The sequence below is a fragment of the Callorhinchus milii genome, unplaced genomic scaffold (assembly GCF_018977255.1).
Source record: "Callorhinchus milii isolate IMCB2004 unplaced genomic scaffold, IMCB_Cmil_1.0 Scaffold2, whole genome shotgun sequence".
Classification (NCBI taxonomy): Eukaryota; Metazoa; Chordata; class Chondrichthyes; order Chimaeriformes; family Callorhinchidae; genus Callorhinchus; species Callorhinchus milii.
In genome coordinates, this window is record NW_024704743.1 from 113,030,426 (window position 1) to 113,051,674 (window position 21,249).

Sequence of the window (21,249 nt, forward strand, 5' to 3'; positions counted from 1 at the left end):
GTATGTTTCTTTATGTGCTTCTGGATTTCCCTTTTAAGTATTGTACGTGGTGTCCTGTAGCTCAGTGGTTAGGGCACTCGCTTTGCAAGTGAGAGACCTGAGTTCAATTCCAGGCAGAGGGCGAAACCTTGGGCAAGTTTCCTTACTGCACACGCCTAATAATAATCCCTCCAAAACCAAAAACAATAATAAATTGGTCATTTTCAATCTACGACTGTTTGTGGGACATTGCTGTGCGCAACTGCTGCCGCGTTCGCCCACAAATATACAGTCAATTCACTTTACAGTGTGTTCTGTGAAGCGCTTTGGGACGTCCTCCCGACGTGAAAAGCGCTATATCAAATGCAAGGATTATTATTATTATTATTACATTTTGTCTCAAAGGTTGGACAAGAAGCAATTACATTTTTTTCACTTACCAGTTTAGTCAGGATTACCATCTCTGCTCGTTGTGGCCTTTCCAAAGTGTTTTGAAAAAAGTTTGATTGAAATGTTCACAGAGTGGGAAGCAGGATATTAGTTATAAATTGTACACCCTTTAATTTTTTTTAAACCTTATTTAGAAATTTTACAGGTGTTACTGTATTCCGAACATAAATGACAATATACAATTTCCAGACATGTGAAGAGAACAAAATTATGTAAAGTATAAAAAAAAGACCACTCCAAAAAACAGCTCCATATTGCAAGGTGGCAATTCCATGGCACAGCCTGGAAACACTGACACAAGTGAATATCAATTCCTTGCTCAGACTTGGGAAAGTATTTGAGTAGCAATTGCTTCAATTTACCAGAGATATTACTTTGATTAGTTTATACATTTCAGAAGAACAAATTCTGCGCTAGTTTTTATCATGTTAAATGAAGCACAGTACTTACCCATATATTTCGCTGTGAAGGCAGTATTTTATAATGTGAAGTAATAGAATAATCTGGGATCTAACGTACTGAATACTCTAATCACCTCTGTATAATCATGGCTACAGGGAGTGATACAAAATCTGAATACGATTGCTTTACAAATAACTTGGCAAGGGACTCCAAATACACAAGCCACCAACTGATACAAAAACTTCAACTGTTCATAATCTCAACTAAATGAGCACAATACCAACATCTAGCCCTGCTCTCCAAAGAAAGTGATGTATGCAAAATGATCATACACACATCAAGTGCAAAACATTAGCTGGAAAAACCCTTTCTAAATGTCCCAAATTGGACTACTTTAAAGAACAATTTTGAAAACATGCTGTACCAAGTCTGAATTAGCACTATTGTTTCTTGATGTCATTTTCCAGAATACTGAAACAGAGTTGAAACTGAATAGGATGTGTAAAAAGGCCCTATCCAGTGAATCTAGGACAGGGTAATATTTCTCCTATGCTGCTTCTCAAGCACATTTGGAAAAATTATTGAAATGAATTACAAAATTAGGTTTAATTTCTGGGATGCCCATACGCCCTTGCTGTAGCATTACCTGAACATACCAGTGACTCTGGCCTTTTGCCCTTCAAGGTTAAAATGTCCTTTAATAACCTACAGGTACATTTCTGGGGCGAGAATACCAAAACATATGATTATGGTATACTTTCTACTCATTCTCTCATTCACAAAGAAGCTGGTCTTGTACTGTTTATTATAATTTCTATGAAGCTATGTAGTATCTGTTCAGGTAGAGTGGGAAACAAATAGGCAGTGACATTCCAGTAGAGCCTTGGGAGGCCACCCCAATCCCAATGATTCCTCACAAAACACAACCAGTATATCTGTAGAAAGGTCAACTCAAACTGCACTGTGAGAGTCCACAAATACCCATTAAAGGGGTGCAGTGAAGTAAGAACCATCTCATATTTTCTAACCTTGCTCCTGGTTCAGTCATATGGGCAACTACGGCAGCAAGAGTTAATACATTCCACATATTTCAATTACACCCAACTAACTTCATTGCCTACTGGCCTCCTTTACCGTAATCCTTGAGATTTGCTTAATTTCCTGTTCAGTAGACATTAAGTGGCAGACAATATCTATTTAAATGAAAACATGTACAAAGTTTGCCTCTAATAATTTCCATACATTTTTATAAATCTGCCCAATTTTCTAAACTGTTGCCACTATTTTATTGCATTCAAGAGAAATAGTAAAGTCAATCTAATTCCAGTTTTCTGTTCTCAGTTTCATTAACAAAAATAATTAATATATTCCTTGTCTAAATGCAAATTGATTGACCTTTTGCCATCCAACAAACACTCATAAATTCTCGTTGTTACGCCTTTTACAGAAACTGTACTGTGGTAAAAAGAGGAGCTTAGGGCAAACCTTGTTCAGATCCAAATGAACAATAACAACTGTCTCTCATTTGTTTCTTACAGCTGGTAATGCGAAAGTGGCAAGCAATCATTTCTCAACTTTAAGTTGAGAAACTGATTTATTAATGTTGTTTGGCTGTAAATATAAATGTGTAACTAAATTTATTCATTCAACCACATGCCTTCACACATTAAGAGACTCTGTGAATAAAGAGAGCTTTATCATTTTAATCAAAAATTTAAAAAGCACAAGAAAGGCATCAACAGACAATACTATATATTATAGTGGGAAATTTAATCTGCTACTTTCACAAAACGCACCAACTGAAATCTCCACAAATGGATTTGGATTTTGTGAACAACTATAAGTGTGTTGTTTTTAAAATAAAATTCTCAAATCCACTGAATACTGTTTTTTCTGTAATTCCCTTGCTAGTATTTCCCACTATACAGTACTAAAAACATGCAACATTTAAGTATTGTGCGATATAAACAATCAATTGCTTGCTTTGACTAGTTTAGCAAAAAAACTATCATTGTTTTGTAAGACCTTTGGATCTCCATCTTCTACAATCTGCCCTTGATGCATAACTATAACTCTCTCACAGTCTATAATTGTTTGTATGCGATGAGCAATAATAAGCACTGTGCTGTTTTTGAATGCAGTTTTCATAACCTGGGAACGAAAACAAATACCAAACATTAAAATAAACTCTGTATTAGCACGGATTATTAGCACTCACACGGCTTCTTATGATTAGAATAATTTGCTATTTTGCAGTGTTTAACATCTAAATGTCCTAAAGCACTACACAGTAATTAATGCTGTAGAGTGATTTATTTGTAGGCAAACGTGGTAGCCATTTTGTAAACAGCAAGATCCCACCAAAAGCCATGAAATGAGTGACCATTTGATCCACAACCTGCTAACTCAAAGGTGAGTATGTTATTAACTGATCCAGTAAGAATCAAATACTGTGATGGTAAAAGCATAGCCACTTTGCTTGGCAGTACACGTTTATTGTGCAGTCTTCAAGCGTGGATTGTTGGAAGCATACAGCAAAAGAAAGGTTTCTTACAATTTGGAGTGCAGAGTCAGTTTCCATATCAACGGAAGCTGTAGCTTCATCCAGAATTATGATTTTGGATTTTCTGAGGAGAGCTCTCGCAATACACAAGAGCTGTCTCTGGCCCATGCTCAGATTCTCACTGCTCTCTGCTATGAAAGAATCCAACTTCTCTGGAAGTTCACTGACCTATTGAAAAATAATACATTTCTATAAGCTGGAGGTACAAAACTCAAATATTTTGATTTCCAAGCATAACAACAACAACATTCACTTATACAGCGCCCTCCACGCAGGGCAGCGTAATATAATGCTAGCTATTTACAGAATTATTCTGGAAGCATTTAGATTGCTGTGGTACATCAACAAAATTGTATTAAAATGGGTTATTTGTGAACAATAAACATTCTTCACCGTTTCTATAAAAAAGGCACTGCACTCGCCAAAATGGTGACCACCTGACCCATGGTCAATTCAATTCCAACATTCCATAGTCAAGCATGTCACACCTTGGAGCCAACTCGGCTCATCTTCTCCCCAAGGAAGGGGCATTACTAATTGTTAGACTTCACCAAATGCAGGTTTCAGCCCTCACTAGGTGGCTCGAAGGTACCAGGAACCTCTTGCAAGCCACTGAATGATGCATGGAAATTCCAGAATATTTGTTGGAATGGAATGCGCACTCTCTCCCTGGAGGGACACATATTGCTTACCTAAACCTCAAGAAAATTAGGAGAAGGTTGGCAAGAGCCAAGGTTTAGGCACCATCCTGCCCACAGCTCTTGATTAAATCCAAGATTTGGCCATGTATTCCCATAGCTTCCAGCTTCTTCTCGAGGTTAAAAGCCTCAAGATAAAAGCCTTTCAGAAAAATCAATGAATCCAATGTAGGTGGACTCACACACCCTCCCTGAGTATTAAAAAGATGCAAACTCTCATAACAAGGAACAACGTGTCCCACACATGCCCGAGGGGAACAAAATCCAGCTCGTTCCTTCCTGATTAAACTTTGGGCCTCCAATCCATCCGATATATGTGCTATGACAACCTGAAGCACCACCTTAAGAACCTCTGAAATCTGAGTAGTTCTCAGTCTCACTTGGGTCATGTGGATAGATACCACACTGCTCTCTGGAACATTGATGGTGTGCATGCTTCAGGCAGAATCCTACTGGCCAACCTTAAAAGGGCAGCTCCTGGGTGAGTTGACAGTTTCTAGCATTCTTTTGCCTGTTTCCCGCCCCCTCCCACAGAGAAGTTTTTAGAAATTCGACATTAATACCCTCTGCACCTGCCAGCTTGCCATAAGCAAGATGACAGTGCGGAGACCACTTTCTCACGGTTGACTGGATCATTAAGGCTTTTAATCCGCTCAACACCTCCTGCTAGCTCTCACACTCCAATGCAGATGGATCTCTACTCTGGCCTGTTGGTACAGATGCCAACTCAGTACAATACTCCCTTCCGACGTGAAGGTCACCCTGCTCCCACGGGTCTGTTGTGGAGCATCAGACATATCTAACACAGACACCAGCCTAGAGGGGCCCCTCTTGCCATGACTGATGACAGGCAGCTATTAAATCCACTGTAAACTATACAATTAAACTTCAAGCAACAGTGACCCAGCTATATGTATTCTGTGTTATCCAATGCCAAACTCAGTAGAATCAGGTCAAGAACTAGAAAACGATCTCAAAGTGCATCACTTGAGCCGTTGCTTTAAAGATTTATCAACGTCAATCCTACTGCTGCGTTCGTTTTTAACCAATATTGCCAAACTGAAGTTTTTATGAGAAATCACTTATGGTTACTTATCAGGCAAATATGGACAGGGTTTTACAGGTGGCAATTGGCAATCATTTATTGCAGATTCGCATGGAGATGGAATCTGCACTTTTCTAACCTGTGTTCTGAGAGGCTGTTCTGTATTGAATTTCATTTCTCAGTTCTCACATTCAAGCATTGTGTCCTGATCATTTTAACTTGACCCTACCCTGTGTACGTTTTGAACTTTTGTTTACGTATTATTCAAACAGATTCTCATTGAAATTGTTCTCCAATTCAATTATCAACAACTGGAAGCTAAGAGGAAATAGTATTCTGTTCTGCCAGTGTCTTGTTCATCAACCTGGCTTTTATCTGCTCAAACTCTGCCTCTAATTCAACAAAAGGGAGCTCACGTAAAAGCCTTTGAAAGGTTCAAAATACTTTGAAAATCTAGTGCTAAGAAGTTCGACTGCTTCTTTGTGGGGTGTTTTTTGTAAATCACTAGTTTATTATGAACTGGGTCTCACATGAACGTGTGAATGGAATCTAGTTTACCCGGTATTCCATTAAATTACTTGAAGGAGAGTATATATTCCAATTACTTTCGCATTTAAGTAGATTTACTAGGAGACTATTTCAGTCAAGTGTGTTTGTTTTTCTTGAATCAATGACGTGTGTAAGCATACACTTCAAACAAAATCATCTCCTCATTGCTGTACCTGCTCCCATAACCATGTCCCATGACTGACTTTTCACTCCTCTACTTGTTACCGTAGTCGGGTCTCCTCACTGTCTCCGCACCTATCTATCTGCTCCCATAGCCATGGCCGTTCATTACCTCTCTACCATTCCACTGTGATGTCTTTCCCTTTAGTTCTCTACTCAGCTCTGCCTATTCAACACATTCAGAGCTAGCTTCCAATGACCTGCTATGTAGATCAAATGTGCCTAAATAGTTTTCTATCTGGTCACAACAAAATTTATAAAACAGAAAATGAGAAATTTAAAACACACACACACTGAACATTTACTAAAATATTGGTGTAAAAATGTACCACAGCAGCCAGAGAAGTTTAGTGGAGAAATTAGTTTGTTTTATCATCATAAAGTGTATTCTGAACTATCAAAATAAACTAGTCAAGCAACGTGAAACAAACTCAACTTCAATACAACGCTTCTCCTACCCCTTCATATAATTTACTGATTGAAAATACTATAGTTTTTTTGCAAGGAAAACCATCACTGCAATCCATCACCTTTAGGCGTAAAGCAATAATCTGCCAACAATATGGCCATTAGTTTTCACTTTCTTTGTAATTATTAAAACTTACCAATGCTGAAAATCTGTGTGGAACATGTATTTGCAATGTAACCTGTATTTATAATATTCAACATACAAATTGCTGTGTTAATAACTCTTTAGGATAATGTAGGTAAGTTCTGCCAAGGGGTCGGGCCTGGTCTGGACATGCTCTCCACTCTAAAACTGCTGGATTAAGGTTTGATGAAGCGAAGCCTACATTTGTTAGGTACGTAGCTATAGGATATTACAGACCTCACCCTCTTCTTATAATCGAGGGGGAGGGGGAAAGCAATTTCTTTCCAGTCAAAATGCATCTGAATGTTAAATGGTATCAAAGATGAAGAGCATTGTGAAATAGCTCAGGATAAGTTAACTCTTTATGGGTATCTGAATTCAACAGGTGATGAAAGTTGCATTCACACGACTAACAAAGCTTCAAGTGAGAAAACTGCCAAAAGTTTTAATCTGGCGTTTGGTGGACAGGACTCTAAAGCCCTAAACCCCCACTTTCTAAAAGGCCTAAAATGAACCCAAGAAATACAGAGCACATAAAGATTGTATTGAACCTTTCTGACAATTAAAAGCGAGAATAAAACATTTTTAGGGTTCACCCCATTTAAAACATTTAGTCAAAACATTAAACAAGGTTGGAGCAGGGTGGTCCAATGTTTTGGCTGCCATGGGCTGGATTCCCTATTTGAGAAAGGATCATGGGCTGCATAAGCAATATTTTGTGTTTCCCTTCAAGAAACAACATTTACTCAGCAAATTTTTCATGTTGGATGGATGTCTCAAAGTACTCAACACTGCTGGCTGAGAACTTGAACTGGGCGTGGGAGCTGAGCCGAGAGAGGTGGGATGGGGAGGGGAAAAGGTGAACAAAAGCGTGGTCAAAGAGTTAGGTTTTGACATGCCGTGAAAGGGGAGGGGAGGGAGCAAGTCGGAGAGAGCTCAGGAATGCAACTCCAGAGAGCAGGGCAAAATAGCAATGATGGGGCAGATGGGGAGGGAGGACAGGAAGCAGGCTGGTGTTTGCTCTGCAAAGTGAATGGCTGGGTCGGGAGGTTGCAAGGTAGGGTGTAGGGGTGGAATGAAGGACATAGAGAGATTTTTCAGAGGAAAGAGGGCGCTTTCACGTTGAACTGCATGTCACCCTGGGGCGGCTGAGGGCAGCTCAGATAGTCTGTCCTGACAGTGAACCACAAAACACTGCCCTCAATTCTCCTCTCTCTTTGTTCTCTCTCTTTTTGTTTCTCTCACTGCCCCCTCTCCCTCATACTCTCTCAATCATTATCTCTCTCTCGCTCTACCCCTTCTCTCACACTCTCTCAAATTCTACGCTCTCTCACTCCCCCTCTCACACTCTCTCTTCTCTCTCGCATTCTCTTTTCCCCTCCTCTCAATGACTGTCTCCCCACTCTCCTCCTCTCTCTCTCCTCCTCTCTCAATTACTCTCTCACCCACACATACTCTCTATCCCTTCTCACACTCCCTCAATCACTCTCTCTCCATTTCTTTCTCTCTCCCTCACAATCACTCTCTCTCCCTCTCTCTGTTAATCACCTCTTTCAATCTCCCCCCTTGCTCTCCCTCATCACTCTCATATTTTCACTCTCTGCTCTCCTTTTCTCAATCAACTCCCTCTCCCCCCTCTTAATCACTCTCACTCTCTTTCTCTCTCACCCACACTCTCGCTTTCACAACCACGCTCTCTCTCTCTCACATATTCTTTCATACTCACACACACTCTGTCACACACACACACTCTCTCTCACACACACACACTCTCCAACACTGTCAATCCCTCTCACCCTCCTCTCCCTCTCTATCTCTCTCTCCCCGTTACCAGGGTACTTAGAATTAAGATAATTGGCAAAAGAACTAAAGGGGAGATGAGGCAAATTTTTTGTTACGACCTGGAATGCACTTCCTGAAAGGGTGGCGAAGACAGATTCAATAACAACTTTCAAAAGGGAATTAGGTAGGTACTTGAAAAGGAAAAATTTTGCAGGGATATGGGGAAAGAGCGGGGGAGTGGAACTGATTGGGTAGCTCCTCCAAAGAGCCAACACAGGCACAATGGGCCGAATGGCCTCATTCTGTGCTGTAATATTCTATGGATCTATCTGTCCCTCTCTCTCCCTCTCTCATTATCTCTCATTTCCTCTTTCTCACCTCTCTTTCACACACACACACACACACACACACACACAAAATCTCTCCTCTTCCTCCCTCACTCGATCACTGTCTCCCCCCTCCCTCTCCTTCGCCCCTCTTCCCTCCCTATCCCTCTTTCCCCCTCTCAATCCCTCTCTCTCCAAATCAGTCGCATGGTTCACTATCTGCAGCGGAGGAGCCGGTGGTTGCTTAGGAAGCAGTGGATGAGGAGACGCGCTTGCCTTCCTGACAAGACTGCAGCAAAGGCCAGCATTACTTCCACTTTTGGCTGTCGCGTTTCGCCCACAAATGTATGGTCAATTCACTTTACAGTCTATTCTGTGAAGCGCTTTGAGACGTTGAGAAGATGTTAAAAGCGCTACATCAAATGCAAGAATTATTATTATTATTATTACTCTCTGCGCCGTGTCGTCCCAAATACCGGCTCCTGCCTTTGCCGTGGGAGGACATTCCCCAGGAAGGGAGAGGAAGTTGAAATGTTGGAAATGGTCTCGGGCTGGAGAAAATCACCCGCAGGGCCAGATGTGACCCCAGGGCTGCTATTTGGACAATACTGATTTAGACCACCATTCGGTAAAATATTCATGCGGAGATTAGGCAATAAAAAAAACTAAAGATGAAAGAATGATGAGATTCACCACCGAAAACTTGCATTTGCAGTTGATTAAACATTTCAAAGTATCACCACTTCATTAGAGAGGCCGCCAACTTACAAACTGATCTAACTGGGCAATTTGCAGCACTTCCCACAATTCTTCATCAGAATGATCTGATTCTGGGTCCAGGTTAAATCTAAAAAAGCAAATGACAACAAACTGGTTAAAAGATACACAAAAACAAATAATAGTGGGTGATGTCTTTTTACACACCTGCTACTTTTCTGGCTTACCTGACAGAGCCACCGAAGAGAACAGGATCCTGGGGAATAATTGAGATTGCCCTCCTCAAAAACGCCAGTGAAACAGTGGAAATATCAATTCCACCAATCTTTATATAGCCTGCAACAATAAGAACTTGTGAAAGTCAACTGCTTAATAGCGTAAACACGGCCTGGGAAACACTCAGACAGAAGCAACTCTACCTAAGAGACATCACCAAGCCACAAGAGTGCAAGAATTTATCTTAAACATGGGCTATCGAAGCTCATCCTCAGACTAAGTCAAACTTTGAGATTTAGGAAGGCTAGTGGGATTGATCAGTGGTAGAGAGAGAGAAGAGTAATTTATTTGCTTAAACTTGTACTAATATTGACTGGCAAGATACACAGTTGCAGGTTATAAACTGAGAAAGAAAGGTCACCCTCTTACTGGTATTTATTATAGAGAGCGATATTAGAGTGGCCTTTAAGGCGGATTTCATTTCATAATTAAAGAGAGCTTCAAACCAGCTACAAACAGACCTTAGTGAAGGAAGACGTACCTTTATAGTTATCAATAATTCTCAGAAGTGACAAGGAAAGGCTGGACTTTCCACTTCCTGTACGTCCACAGATCCCAACCGTTGTTCCAGCTTCAATAGTTAGAGTTAGGTTGTGCAAGACAGGATCAAGGTGATCAGCATAGCGTACACTGAGCTTATAAATTTCAATTTTCCCTGAGCGTGGCCAACTGATAGAAACTAAATATGGGGTAAGAATTAAAAGCATTTCAGGTATATATTCAACTATTTAGGAGTTTCACAAATAATGTGCACCTCGAGGACAGTGCATTCAAAATCAAAATTATGCAAAAGACGAATTAAGTTTCTAAGCCTTTTCTATAAGCCTATCAAGAGCCAGGGTTTATGAAAAGCAATTTTCTTTTCCAGATATCGAGTAATACTTTCTTCAATATGTAAAAGAATAACTTTCAGGGCTAAATTCTGCACCCAGCTGTAAAGAAACATATTAATCTGGTATCACCAGCTGTTTAGGTTTTTGCAACTTTCTTTTTAAGGATTCACATCTTACGCCTCCCCACCTCTCTCAGCTTTGGTGCCCATCCAGCACCAGGCTTCGGGACCACAACACTCCCACCCTCGCTCGCCTCCACTGGCTCCCCATCCCCCAGAGGATTGATTTCAAGATCCTCATCCTCACCTACAAGGCCATTCACGGCCTTGCTCCCTCCTACCTCTCCGACCTACTACCCCCCTACCTACCTGCCCGTACCCTCCGTTCCTCCGGTCTGCTCCACGTCCCCCGCCCCAATCGCCCTACCATTGGTGGTTGGACCTTCAGCCTCTCAGCCCCGAGGCTCTGGAACTCTATCCCCCAGTGCCTTCGCTTTGCTTCCTCCCTCTCCTCCTTCAAGGCTGGTCTCAAAACCTCTTTGACCGAGCCTTCAGCTCCCCTCTCGACTCTCTTCCCCCTCCTCGCTCCCTCCCTTCCCTCCCCTCACCCTGACCATTTCCCCCCTCCTCACTCCCCCCCCTCCCCTCACCCTGACCATTTCCCCCCTGCTCGGGTCATGACCCAACTGTGCAGCGCCTTGGGACGTCCTCCTGACGTGAAAGGCGCTTTATAAATAGAATCTTGTTGTTGTGAGGCACTTTGCGATAGATGTCCTCGGAATGTGAAAGTCGTTATGTAAATTGTGTTGTATTACACTTTTACATTCTTAAATAAATTGATCGATAATGGGTTGGATTTTGGTAGAGAAAATAAACCAAGAATGCTTGAACCTGGTGCCATCATTGATTCTTTAAGTTGTCTTTCGGTTTTTAGTTCAGTGTAGTGATGCACTCGCTCCACTGAATTCATCTGCATTTCTAGTTCTGCCATCTCTCGGACACTCCAGTTTAAGAAAGTGGACATCTGGAAACAAGAAATGGAGGAGCATGAAACAAAAATGATCCAACTGGCACTTGTGCACTTCCTCAGGGCCGATTACACAACAGCATTAGTTGAATGCCAGGAAGCAGTAACTTGCTTGGTTTTCTGGATTGCCAAGGTCTTGCTTTCAAAGATTAAAAGTCAGTCTGGATCTTCGCACGCTTGGCTTGTACTTGCATTGAAATGAACTGTTGCTTTTAGAATGGTTTAACTTATTTGTTGAAATAAGAGTTTAAAAACTCATGCTCTAACATGCAAGAATTTGTTGCATTCACACAGCAGCTAAAGTGGGTAAGTGACATTTTATGTTTCATTTACACTGTTGTTATTCAGATTGCATCATTCCAGGTAAATTTGGACTCACGACTCGAGTCAAGACAAATTGTTCGGTTATAGACTAACTAGCTGTACCCGTTGCAGCTAAGCTTGCAACCAAATTAATTTAATCGACCTTCTCTCTTTCGTCTGGCATTTTCATTTATCCTTGAAAGGCTTGATCTTCGCTTCTTAGGCATCTTTATTAGTATCTATGTATCTCTCTAGAAGGGTTTATGACCTTTGTTGCTACTTTGTTGCAGAATACCATGCATACCTTTTTGGGGGCTTAATTAAACCATTTTTAAATATATCTTTTAATATAGCTCATCAACAATAGGAGATCCCCGGAAAATATGCCCATGACGTTCCCCCTTGCAAGACCTTTCCAATGGGCTATAAATCATGTCTCTACAACAACAACAAGATTGCATTTATAGAGCGCCTTTCACGTTGGGAGGACGTCCCAAGGCGCTGGACAGTTGGGTCGGGACCCGAGCAGGGGGGAAATGGTCAGGGTGAGGGGAGGGAAGGAAGGGAGCGAGGAGGGGGTAGAGAGTCGAGAGGGGAGCTGAAGGCACTATTGAAGAGAAAGGTCTTGAGACCGGCCTTGAAGGAGGAAAGGGAGGAGGCGGCGAAGGCACTGGGCAATGGAGTTCCAAAGCCTAGGGGCTGAGAGGCTGAAGGCCCGACCACCGATGGTAGGGCGGTTGGGGCGGGGGATGTGGAGCAGACCGGAGCCAGAGGAACGGAGGTACGGGCAGGTAGGTAGGGGGATAGTAGGTTGGAGAGGTAGGAGGGAGCAAGGCCGTGAATGGCCTTGTAGGTGAGGATGAGGATCTTGAATTCGATCCTCTGGGGGATGGGGAGCCAGTGGAGGCGAGCGAGGGTGGGAGTGATGTGGTCGTGAAGCCTGGTGCGGGACAGTACACGAGCTGCAGAGTTCTGAATGACCTGCAACTTGTGGAGGGAGGTGCTGGGAAGGCCGGCGAGGAGATAGTTCCCGTAGTCCAGCCTTGAGGTGATAAAGGCGTGGACCAGTGTTTCAGTAGCGTGAGGGGTGAGGTAGTGCCGTAGTCTGGCAATGTTCTGGAGGTGGTGGAAGGCGGTTATTAAGTTCTTGGCTGACAGACAGACAGACAGACATTTTGTCTTTATTAGCATAGATTACCGACAGTACTCTGAATTAGAAGTTCCCTGCACCAAACAAATGATGGAGAAGATGTTCAGAGTTTATAAATTTGCAATCAGATCTCTGCAACCTTTCTTTAAAACAAATCTTTCTCCTGAAATGTCACAAGTCTGACAGCCTGAGCATCGAGCACATCCTGAAAATCCTCTTTAAGATTCTAAACAAGACTGATTTTAACTTTGACTTTAAGCATAGTACCGTCCACATGTTTTACAAATTGTTGTTTACTTTCTCTTCCGTACCTTTAAGGCATGTAAAATGGCCAAGCCCACTAACCCATCCTCCAGGTAATGCAGTTCCGCTGTCACTAATGCACAAAGTGTTGCAGCAAAAACAATCGTTGTTCCTATGAAATCCTGTAACACAGAATGAAGAAGTGAATTAACTATATAGTTACTTACATATTCCTCAAAAGTTAAACATTATAAACTTTTCAAAATTAAAAAGAAGTAAATTGAGAATTAGCTGCATAGTTACTTTTAAATTCTTATTACTTAAAACAAAAATTTCCCAAAAATGTACACTTAGAATATTTTAACTTATTTAACAACTAACCAGTCGTATTGCCAGCCACCTGTTTATGGTGTTCAGGTATAAATAAGCAATGTTGTTATAGTCAATCTTGTCCACGATTTGTTCAAAGAACTTGTCTTCACATTTATAGGCCCGGATAGTGGTAAGACCTCCGAGTGTTTCAGAAAAATGTGCAAACACGGGAGATTTGGTAATGCTGTCCAGCCTTTGAAGTTCCCTAGAATGAGCCAGGAAACAATAAATATCTTTCTTACAGATGTTACTGAAGCAGTTCACAATCCTGATCTTATCGTCCATTAAATTGCAGGTAAGGTTAGGTGTATGAGTATTGTAAACACACAAGCATATCTTTATGACAGTGTTAACAAGCAAACATTCTTCAAACCTACAAATACAAAATCCAAAAGAATAAGTGCTGTTTAATAACTCTCACACACCTCTACAGTAGATGCACCGAATACCCAAACCAGTTGAAGCACCGTTCACAATTGAACAAAAAGAAAAAGCTTAACTTCTTCCCACTCTGTTCAATTTGCCTAACCATACCCTCATGAAATAACCCATGCACAAATGTTCATGTAAAAGACTCTAGACTCCTAGAGTCTAATTCACGAGTAATTTCATCCCTTGATCATTTCTTTTGCCATGAAGCTGTTGTCATCCTTTCTCTTCCTTGAGCCCCACCCCCATTTCATTGAGCATCCTTTCATAAAACTTTACCCTAAATGTACTGTCTTGCAGAGCATCAAGTAACGGGATAAATTCTCTTATACAAGATGGCAAAATTAGACAACAACCATTACTGCCAGTTTTCTTTCACTGATATCCAATAGCAATGCGACTAGGGGGTGGGGCAGAAAGAGAGAAAAAGCAACAACCAGTCCTTATTGATGAAAGACGGTCTACAAATTGTTGGAATTCAAATCAAGTAGGAAAATATTATTAATAATAATCCATACAATACATATTAAAACACAACACAAATAATATTAAACTTTTACAAGTAACAGACTTGAAGATACATGCCACAAGTAGAAGCCATTGCCAATATAATTTTAGAAAATATTGACTTAAGCAAACATGTAACATTTAGTCATTACAAAGAGCTCTGTAAAAAACACGATGCAGGATCATAGCCAATAATAATAATCCTTGCATTTGCATTCACTGTGCATGATTATTTATGGGAATACCTGCAAAACAATTACCTGGAGGAAGCTCTGAAAAACTTTTGAAGAAAATAGTAGAAAACAAGCAAGGGAAGGATTGGAATAATAAAGAAAGGGGTCACAATAATATTGATCAAAACAGCACTCAAACACAGCAATAAGTGCCATAGGAAACGCTCCAAGTTTGTGGGAATCTGGTCGTCTATAGCCTTGATGTCTGATGAAAACCTGAAAATAAACAAGAATTTAAATAATTTGCGCACAAATGAATTTATTTAACTTTGTACTGAAACAATTAATAACTGAAGGCAGAAGAGGTATTTGATTCATCCTTTACAACAATGTTCTTGTAACCTTTTACTTTCAGATTTATGAGACATACTGGAGAATTAGCTTCGATGTCAGGTCTAGTTGGTTTATCAAGGACAAATGAAGTAGCCGATTTTATTCACTGAACTCTTTAAACATTTATCAACATAAATAATAACAATAATAATTCTTGCATTTGATATACTGCCTATCGTGTCGTTGAGACGTCTCAAAGTGCTTCACTGAACATACTATAAAATTAACGGTGCATCATTTTGTGGGCGAAAAGCAACAACCAATTACGCATAGAAATATCCCACAAACAGTCATAGATTGAGTGGTCGTAGATTTTTTTAAAAAAGCGATCCGCCAATCGAATAACAACCAGGTTCCTACTTTCTGCTAGGTAAACAAAGGCATGTGGAGTAAGGAAACCTAAGGTTTCGCCGCACCCAGGAATCAAACCCAGTGTGCTAACCACTACGCTACAGGACTCCATTTTAACTCATCTTTAATTTAAGAAATTTGGGAAATCCTAAACTCCTGTTTAAGTTACTATTGAATAGTGGTGGACAACATGCTATGTCCCTACTTGGTGATCACAATAATCTGGATTGCTTGCAGACATGCATCTACATTTCTGACACAAACTTTATTCCTCATCGGTCAACTTAAACATCCCTCAGTAACTGATCCCACTTCCCCCCTATAATTGCATGTTCTGGATCATGCCAGGCAACATGATTTAGGAGGAGACCATTATTTGGAAGCGAACTATATAATTAATGTTCAAGGACCCATCACCTCCCCCATTTAGTGAACACAAATGAGCGTTCATACCTGTTCAGAATTCTTCCGATAGGTGTGGATTCAAAGAATCTTAATGGAAGAGCCATTACATTTACCAGCATTTTTCTGAAGAGATATTTTGAAGCTTTGATACCTTCAAAACAACACAAGAGAACAAGATAATGAGGAATCAATAAGAATATTGATGATACTGAGATAAGGGCAACTTAGATTAAAACGAAGCCTAAATTATAGCAAAAAGACTGGTCAGCGTTAGACTGGACAAACCTGAAAGTACATGTGCAATGGAACTGAACAAAGCTGTAATAACTGCTGCACATGTCAGCCCAATGTATCCATTGAGATAATGAGTTAATACGGCTTGATTTTCAATCTAAGGAACAGAGTGAAAGGAAAAACAAAATCAAAGATGTTCATAGCTGATTGAATACGATGGTTTATTTAGCAATAACAATTGATTAGCTGTGTCTTGGTTGTTAACACTAAATGATCTCATTGAATGTCCTTGTGGAATTACTAAGGATTTTTAGGGAAGTGAATAGCAACGCTTTAGGAACCCACCCTGCTTACACTTTCATTTCGCGATTTGTTCTGTATCAACAAGGTTCCTGCAGACGACCAATCAGCTAGCCAGAAGTCAATAGCCACAAAAAACTTTGCTTGATTATTACTGCAAAAAGTAAACCAAAGAAGAAGAAAATGCCAATCGAGCGTATGTAAAGCCAGTAGACTCGGATGGAGATCGATCCTTCTTCTTTTTCCTCGTCTTGCACCAGTTTGCCATCCACATTACCAGGTTTTTGCTCCATTTGTAAATATGCCTCTTCAAAATTATCATCTTTACCTTCCTCTTCTCCTTCATTATCCTCTATCAATCATAAACAGATAAAATACAGTTTCACCAAGATTGTACTTACTGAAAACAGGACAAATAGAGATTTACCTGATCTGAAGACACAGAGGCTTTCATTATTCACATGTTTGTGATCCTCCTAGATTTAGAAAGTAACCTTTTACATTGTCCAATGAACTAGAGCTAGTTAAATAACGCATTTGAATATATACACAATTCTCTTTTCTCCCTGCGTTTTATTAGGTTTATTCTGTCTCATCTCCTTAGATTCCCCCTTCCCTCCCTCACACCATGCACATACAATGGGTAAGAGGATTTCCAGGCACTCTGCTTCTCAGTCTCTCAAAACATTGCTGTGTAACTGGCCATCACTAGGGAAGACAGAAAAAGAGAGACACATGCATGTTCTTGCATTTGTAAGCTTTTACGATTTCCAAACCTGGGACTCACACACTGAGTCATTAAGTTTCACATTATTCTGCCTTTTCGAAAACCTGACAAATTAGATTCTTGAGAAGCAGTTTTAATATTTATTTTGGAATGTTACTATGACATATGCATAATTTCTGCTACTCCAAATAAAAACATGAAAAACATGAACCATGAAGACATTATAGAATGCAAACATGGGAAAACAAAAAACAGCCAATTCAAGGCATGAATTTAGAACTCAAAATTCAGAGAATCATTTTAGATCTCAAATTCAGTGAATGATTTTAGGGCTCAAATTCAGGGTACAGTATATGTTATTGTCAAATCCCAGCTTGAAAACTCATATACTGATGACAGTAGCTCACAGATCTGTAGCAAAGAACACTGGATAACACTAATGCCAGAGACTGAATGCATCACCAAAAAAATTAGTCCAACAATATGAATATTAGCTACCAAAAGTGTCAATGTTTTTAAATGAGTGACTAAACTGCACAGGTGTACACTCTAGAGATCAAACTTCAGATAAAATCTGTACAGCATTTAAATCTATTCCAACGATATTCAAGCAAAATATGTGGGTCAGTCGCAATAACATTATTGAACTGCTTTTGCAACATTTTGTTTAGTCAGTTAAGTATCTGACACACGTGAAAACTTATCATCATGCTTCAGCATGTCTAAACCAGATGTATTGCATCCATATATGTATTCCATTTATAAATAGATATTTCCCATTTGTATGGAATAGAACATGCGCTCACTGAAAATTCATGCACCCTGCTTACCAAATTACAAAATCATTATTCATAGTTTGGGTTGGGGTATTTTACAAATAACTTGCATTTTTATGGCACCTTTCGCAAAGGACAGTGTCTTGGAACATTCCACAATGATGGGGTTGGTCAGTGAGCAAGGGAGACAGGAGGTGTGAGATATGGATAGAGAGACAATGGAGAGAAATTGGGGAAGCAAGGAATTCCAGCGGTTAGTGGTGCAGTGACTGAAGATACGGTTACTTATAGTGATGAGAAGAGTTTGGGGAATGCGTAGCAGGCCTCTGCCTCCGAGCAACGAAGGCAGGTAGTAGAGTGGATTACAGAGTGGGGTTCAAATCACACAGCTTGTGATTGCAGGCACTATGCCTCCACTTGTGCAGAAAAGACTACTCCACCAGTTAGAGTTTTGGATTGCAGGGAAGAATGCCTGCATACAATAACTGGTCTTCTACTTTATGTCCCACTGATGAGCTAGGCTGACTAGTCTGTCAACAGTGCCTTGGAGTACTGCATACTGAAAACACATATTTTTGCTAACTGTTTCATGGGCAAAGAAAAATATATGAAAGGACTTGTGACAAAGTCAATTCGAGCAGTTTAATAATTTTTAGGTTGTAATTTCAGCTGTCCTGACATCTTCAGAATGAAGACATCGGGTCTCACTCGTTGACAGAAGAGCCATTGCACGCGACAGATCAAAATTTTATTTCCTTCAGTTCTTTGTGATTTGATGCCTCATTAACTAGGATAAAAAGATTCACAAAGATAACCCATTTTTAAAGGTCTTCAATGCAGCACAACCCGAAAGATATCTTAGGTTAAATTGTGATTATAAAACACCCACTTTACAACCATAATTTGGGCATTAATTTTAGGACAGAGATGCTGTGCATATTCCTAACAGAACCCACTTCTAAGAAATAAGAGTAAACACCCCGAGAATTGGACTTAAGAAATGAAACACATTGTGCAGTAATGCAATTCAATTCACAATTCTGCACTATTTAATATAGACTCAATTGTGTTTATAGCTTTGAAAGGTATTGTAAAGGTAAAGTTTAATGCATGATTTCTAAGGTGACCAACCTTTTGCTATCAGGGTCTTCCAAATTTGCACCAGGTCTGGATTTTGTGTAGAAATATCCCAATAGGTACCTTGGGCATCAATCATCCCATTCTCCATTACAATGATCTAAAAGGCAAACATTTCACATTTCACAGAGCAGATTAAGCTTTGTCATTCCACAATGAATTCACAAAGAAAATCATTATAGACGGTACTTTTATTTCCAATAAAGTGTTTTCGTTTAGCACTGGGTAATTGCAAACAATCAAAGGAATATTGATGGAGAAAGAAAGTAGTGACTGAGTGAGAAAGATTTTCTGGATCAACAACAACAACAAGATTCCATTTATAGAGGCCTTTCACGTTGGGAGGACGTCCCAAGGTGCTGGACAGTTGGGTCAGGACCTGAGCAGGGGGGAAATGGTCAGGGTGAGGGGAGGGAAGGGCGGGAGCGAGGAGGGGGTAGAGAGTTGAGAGGGGAGCTGAAGGCACGGTCAAAGAGAAAGGTCTTGAGACCGGCCTTGAAGAAGGAAAGGGAAGAGGCGGCGAAGGCACTGGGGGATAGAGTTCCAGAGCCTGGGGGCTGAGAGGCTGAAGGTCCGGCCACCGATGGTAGGGCGGTTAGGGCGGGGGATGTGGAACAGACCGGAGCCAAAGGAATGGAGGGTACGGGCAGGTAGGTAGACGGATAGTAGGTCGGAGAAGTAGGAGGGAGCAAGGCCGTGAATGGCCTTGTAGGTGAGGGTGAGGATCTTGAATTCGATCCTCTGGGGGATGGGGAGCCAGTGGAGGCGAGCGAGGGTGGGAGTGATGTGGTCCCGAAGCCTGGTGCGGGACAGTACACGAGCTGCAGAGTTCTGAATGACCTGCAGCTTGTGGAGGGAGGTGCCGGGAAGGCCGGCGAGGAGAGAGTTCCCATAGTCCAGCCTTGAGGTGATAAAGGCGTGGACCAGTGTTTCAGTAGCGTGAGGGGTGAGGTAGTGCCGTAGTCTGGCAATGTTCTGGAGGTGATGGAAGGCGGTTATTAAGTTCTTGGCTGACAGACAGACAGACATTTTGTCTTTATTAGTATAGATTACCGACCGTACTCTGAATTAGAAGTTCCCTGCACCAAACAAATGATGGAGAAGATGTTCAGAGTTTATAAATTTGCAATCAGAACTCTGCAACCTTTCTTTAAAACAAATCTTTCTCCTGAAATGTCACAAGTCTGACAGCCTGAGCATCGAGCACATCCTGAAAATCCTCTTTAAGATTCTAAACAAGACTGATTCAGCAGCGTGAGGGGTGAGGTAGTGCCGTAGTCTGGCGACATTCCGGAGGTGATGGAAGGCGGTGCCAGTTGTGGCGCGGATATGAGGGAGAAAGGACAGCTCAGGGTCGAACACAACACCGAGGTTCCTGACTGACTTTGAGAGGTGGAGAGTGCAGCCTTGGATGCTGATGCTGTCAGCGCCTGAGGTGCGGAGGCGCTGACGTGAGCCAATCAGGAGGGCCTCGGTTTTTTGCACGTTGAGCTGAAGAAAGTTGTCTCGCGTCCAGGACTCGATGTCGGACAGGCAGGCTGTCAGGACATCGGTGGTTGTGGAGTTGAGGGTAGAGGAGGAAAGGTAGAGTTGGGTGTCATCCGCATACATGTGGAAGTTAACCCCATGTCTGCGGATGATGTCACCAAGAGGGAGCATATAGAGGGTGAAGAGGAGGGGACCGAGGACAGAGCCCTGAGGGACACCGCACGAGACAGTGCGGGGGTCGGAGGAAAAAACGTTCATGGAAACGAAGTGAAGACGGTGGGAGAGGTACGACCTAAACCACTCAAGGACAGTGCCTTGAAGGTTGAGGTGGGAGGACAAGCGGTGGAGTAGGATAGCGTGGTCGACCGTATCGAATGCTGCCGATAGGTCGAGGAGGACGAGGAGGCAGAGGGAGCCCTGGTCACAGATGGTCAGGATGTCATTGGTGACCTTGACCAGGGCAGTTTCTGTGCTATGGGCAGCACGGAAACCCGACTGAAGGGGTTCTATTAATGAATGGGTGGAGAGGAAAGAGCGCAGCTCGTTCCAGGACCTTGGACAGGAAGGGGAGGTTGGAGATGGGCCGGTAGCTTGATAGCTGCGACGCATCAAGGGAGGGTTTTTTCAAGGTGGGAGTGATGGTGGCAGTTTTTAAGGGAATGGGAACAGAGCCAGAGGAGAGGGACAGGTTGACGATGTCTGTGATATGTGGGGCAAGGAGGTGGAGCTGGGAGATAAGGAGTGGAGTGGGGATGGGGTCAAGGGAGCAGGTGGTGGGTTTCAGGGATAGGATGAGTTTGGTGACAGAGGGTGGGGAAACGGGTACGAAAGTGTGTAGGGGAG

At 41.6% G+C, this 21,249-nt stretch overlaps 1 protein-coding gene across 1 annotated transcript in view; it reads right to left on the bottom strand.

Moving 5' to 3' along the window:
• Positions 1–524: 524 nt before the first annotated feature.
• LOC103174567 (ATP-binding cassette sub-family C member 9) overlaps positions 525–21,249 on the bottom strand; it is a 93,736-nt gene continuing 73,011 nt past the window's right edge. The window contains exons 32-44 of the mRNA XM_042331689.1: positions 18,913–19,018; positions 16,324–16,553; positions 16,030–16,135; positions 15,793–15,895; positions 14,683–14,871; positions 13,496–13,691; positions 13,183–13,296; positions 11,283–11,415; positions 10,041–10,238; positions 9,511–9,619; positions 9,335–9,413; positions 3,386–3,562; positions 525–2,982 (exon numbers count right to left, since the gene is read on the bottom strand). Of these exons, the coding sequence (XP_042187623.1) occupies positions 2,803–2,982; positions 3,386–3,562; positions 9,335–9,413; positions 9,511–9,619; positions 10,041–10,238; positions 11,283–11,415; positions 13,183–13,296; positions 13,496–13,691; positions 14,683–14,871; positions 15,793–15,895; positions 16,030–16,135; positions 16,324–16,553; positions 18,913–19,018 (1,920 nt within the window). The 3' untranslated portion in view covers positions 525–2,802. The remainder of the gene's footprint in view (positions 2,983–3,385; positions 3,563–9,334; positions 9,414–9,510; positions 9,620–10,040; positions 10,239–11,282; positions 11,416–13,182; positions 13,297–13,495; positions 13,692–14,682; positions 14,872–15,792; positions 15,896–16,029; positions 16,136–16,323; positions 16,554–18,912; positions 19,019–21,249) is intronic.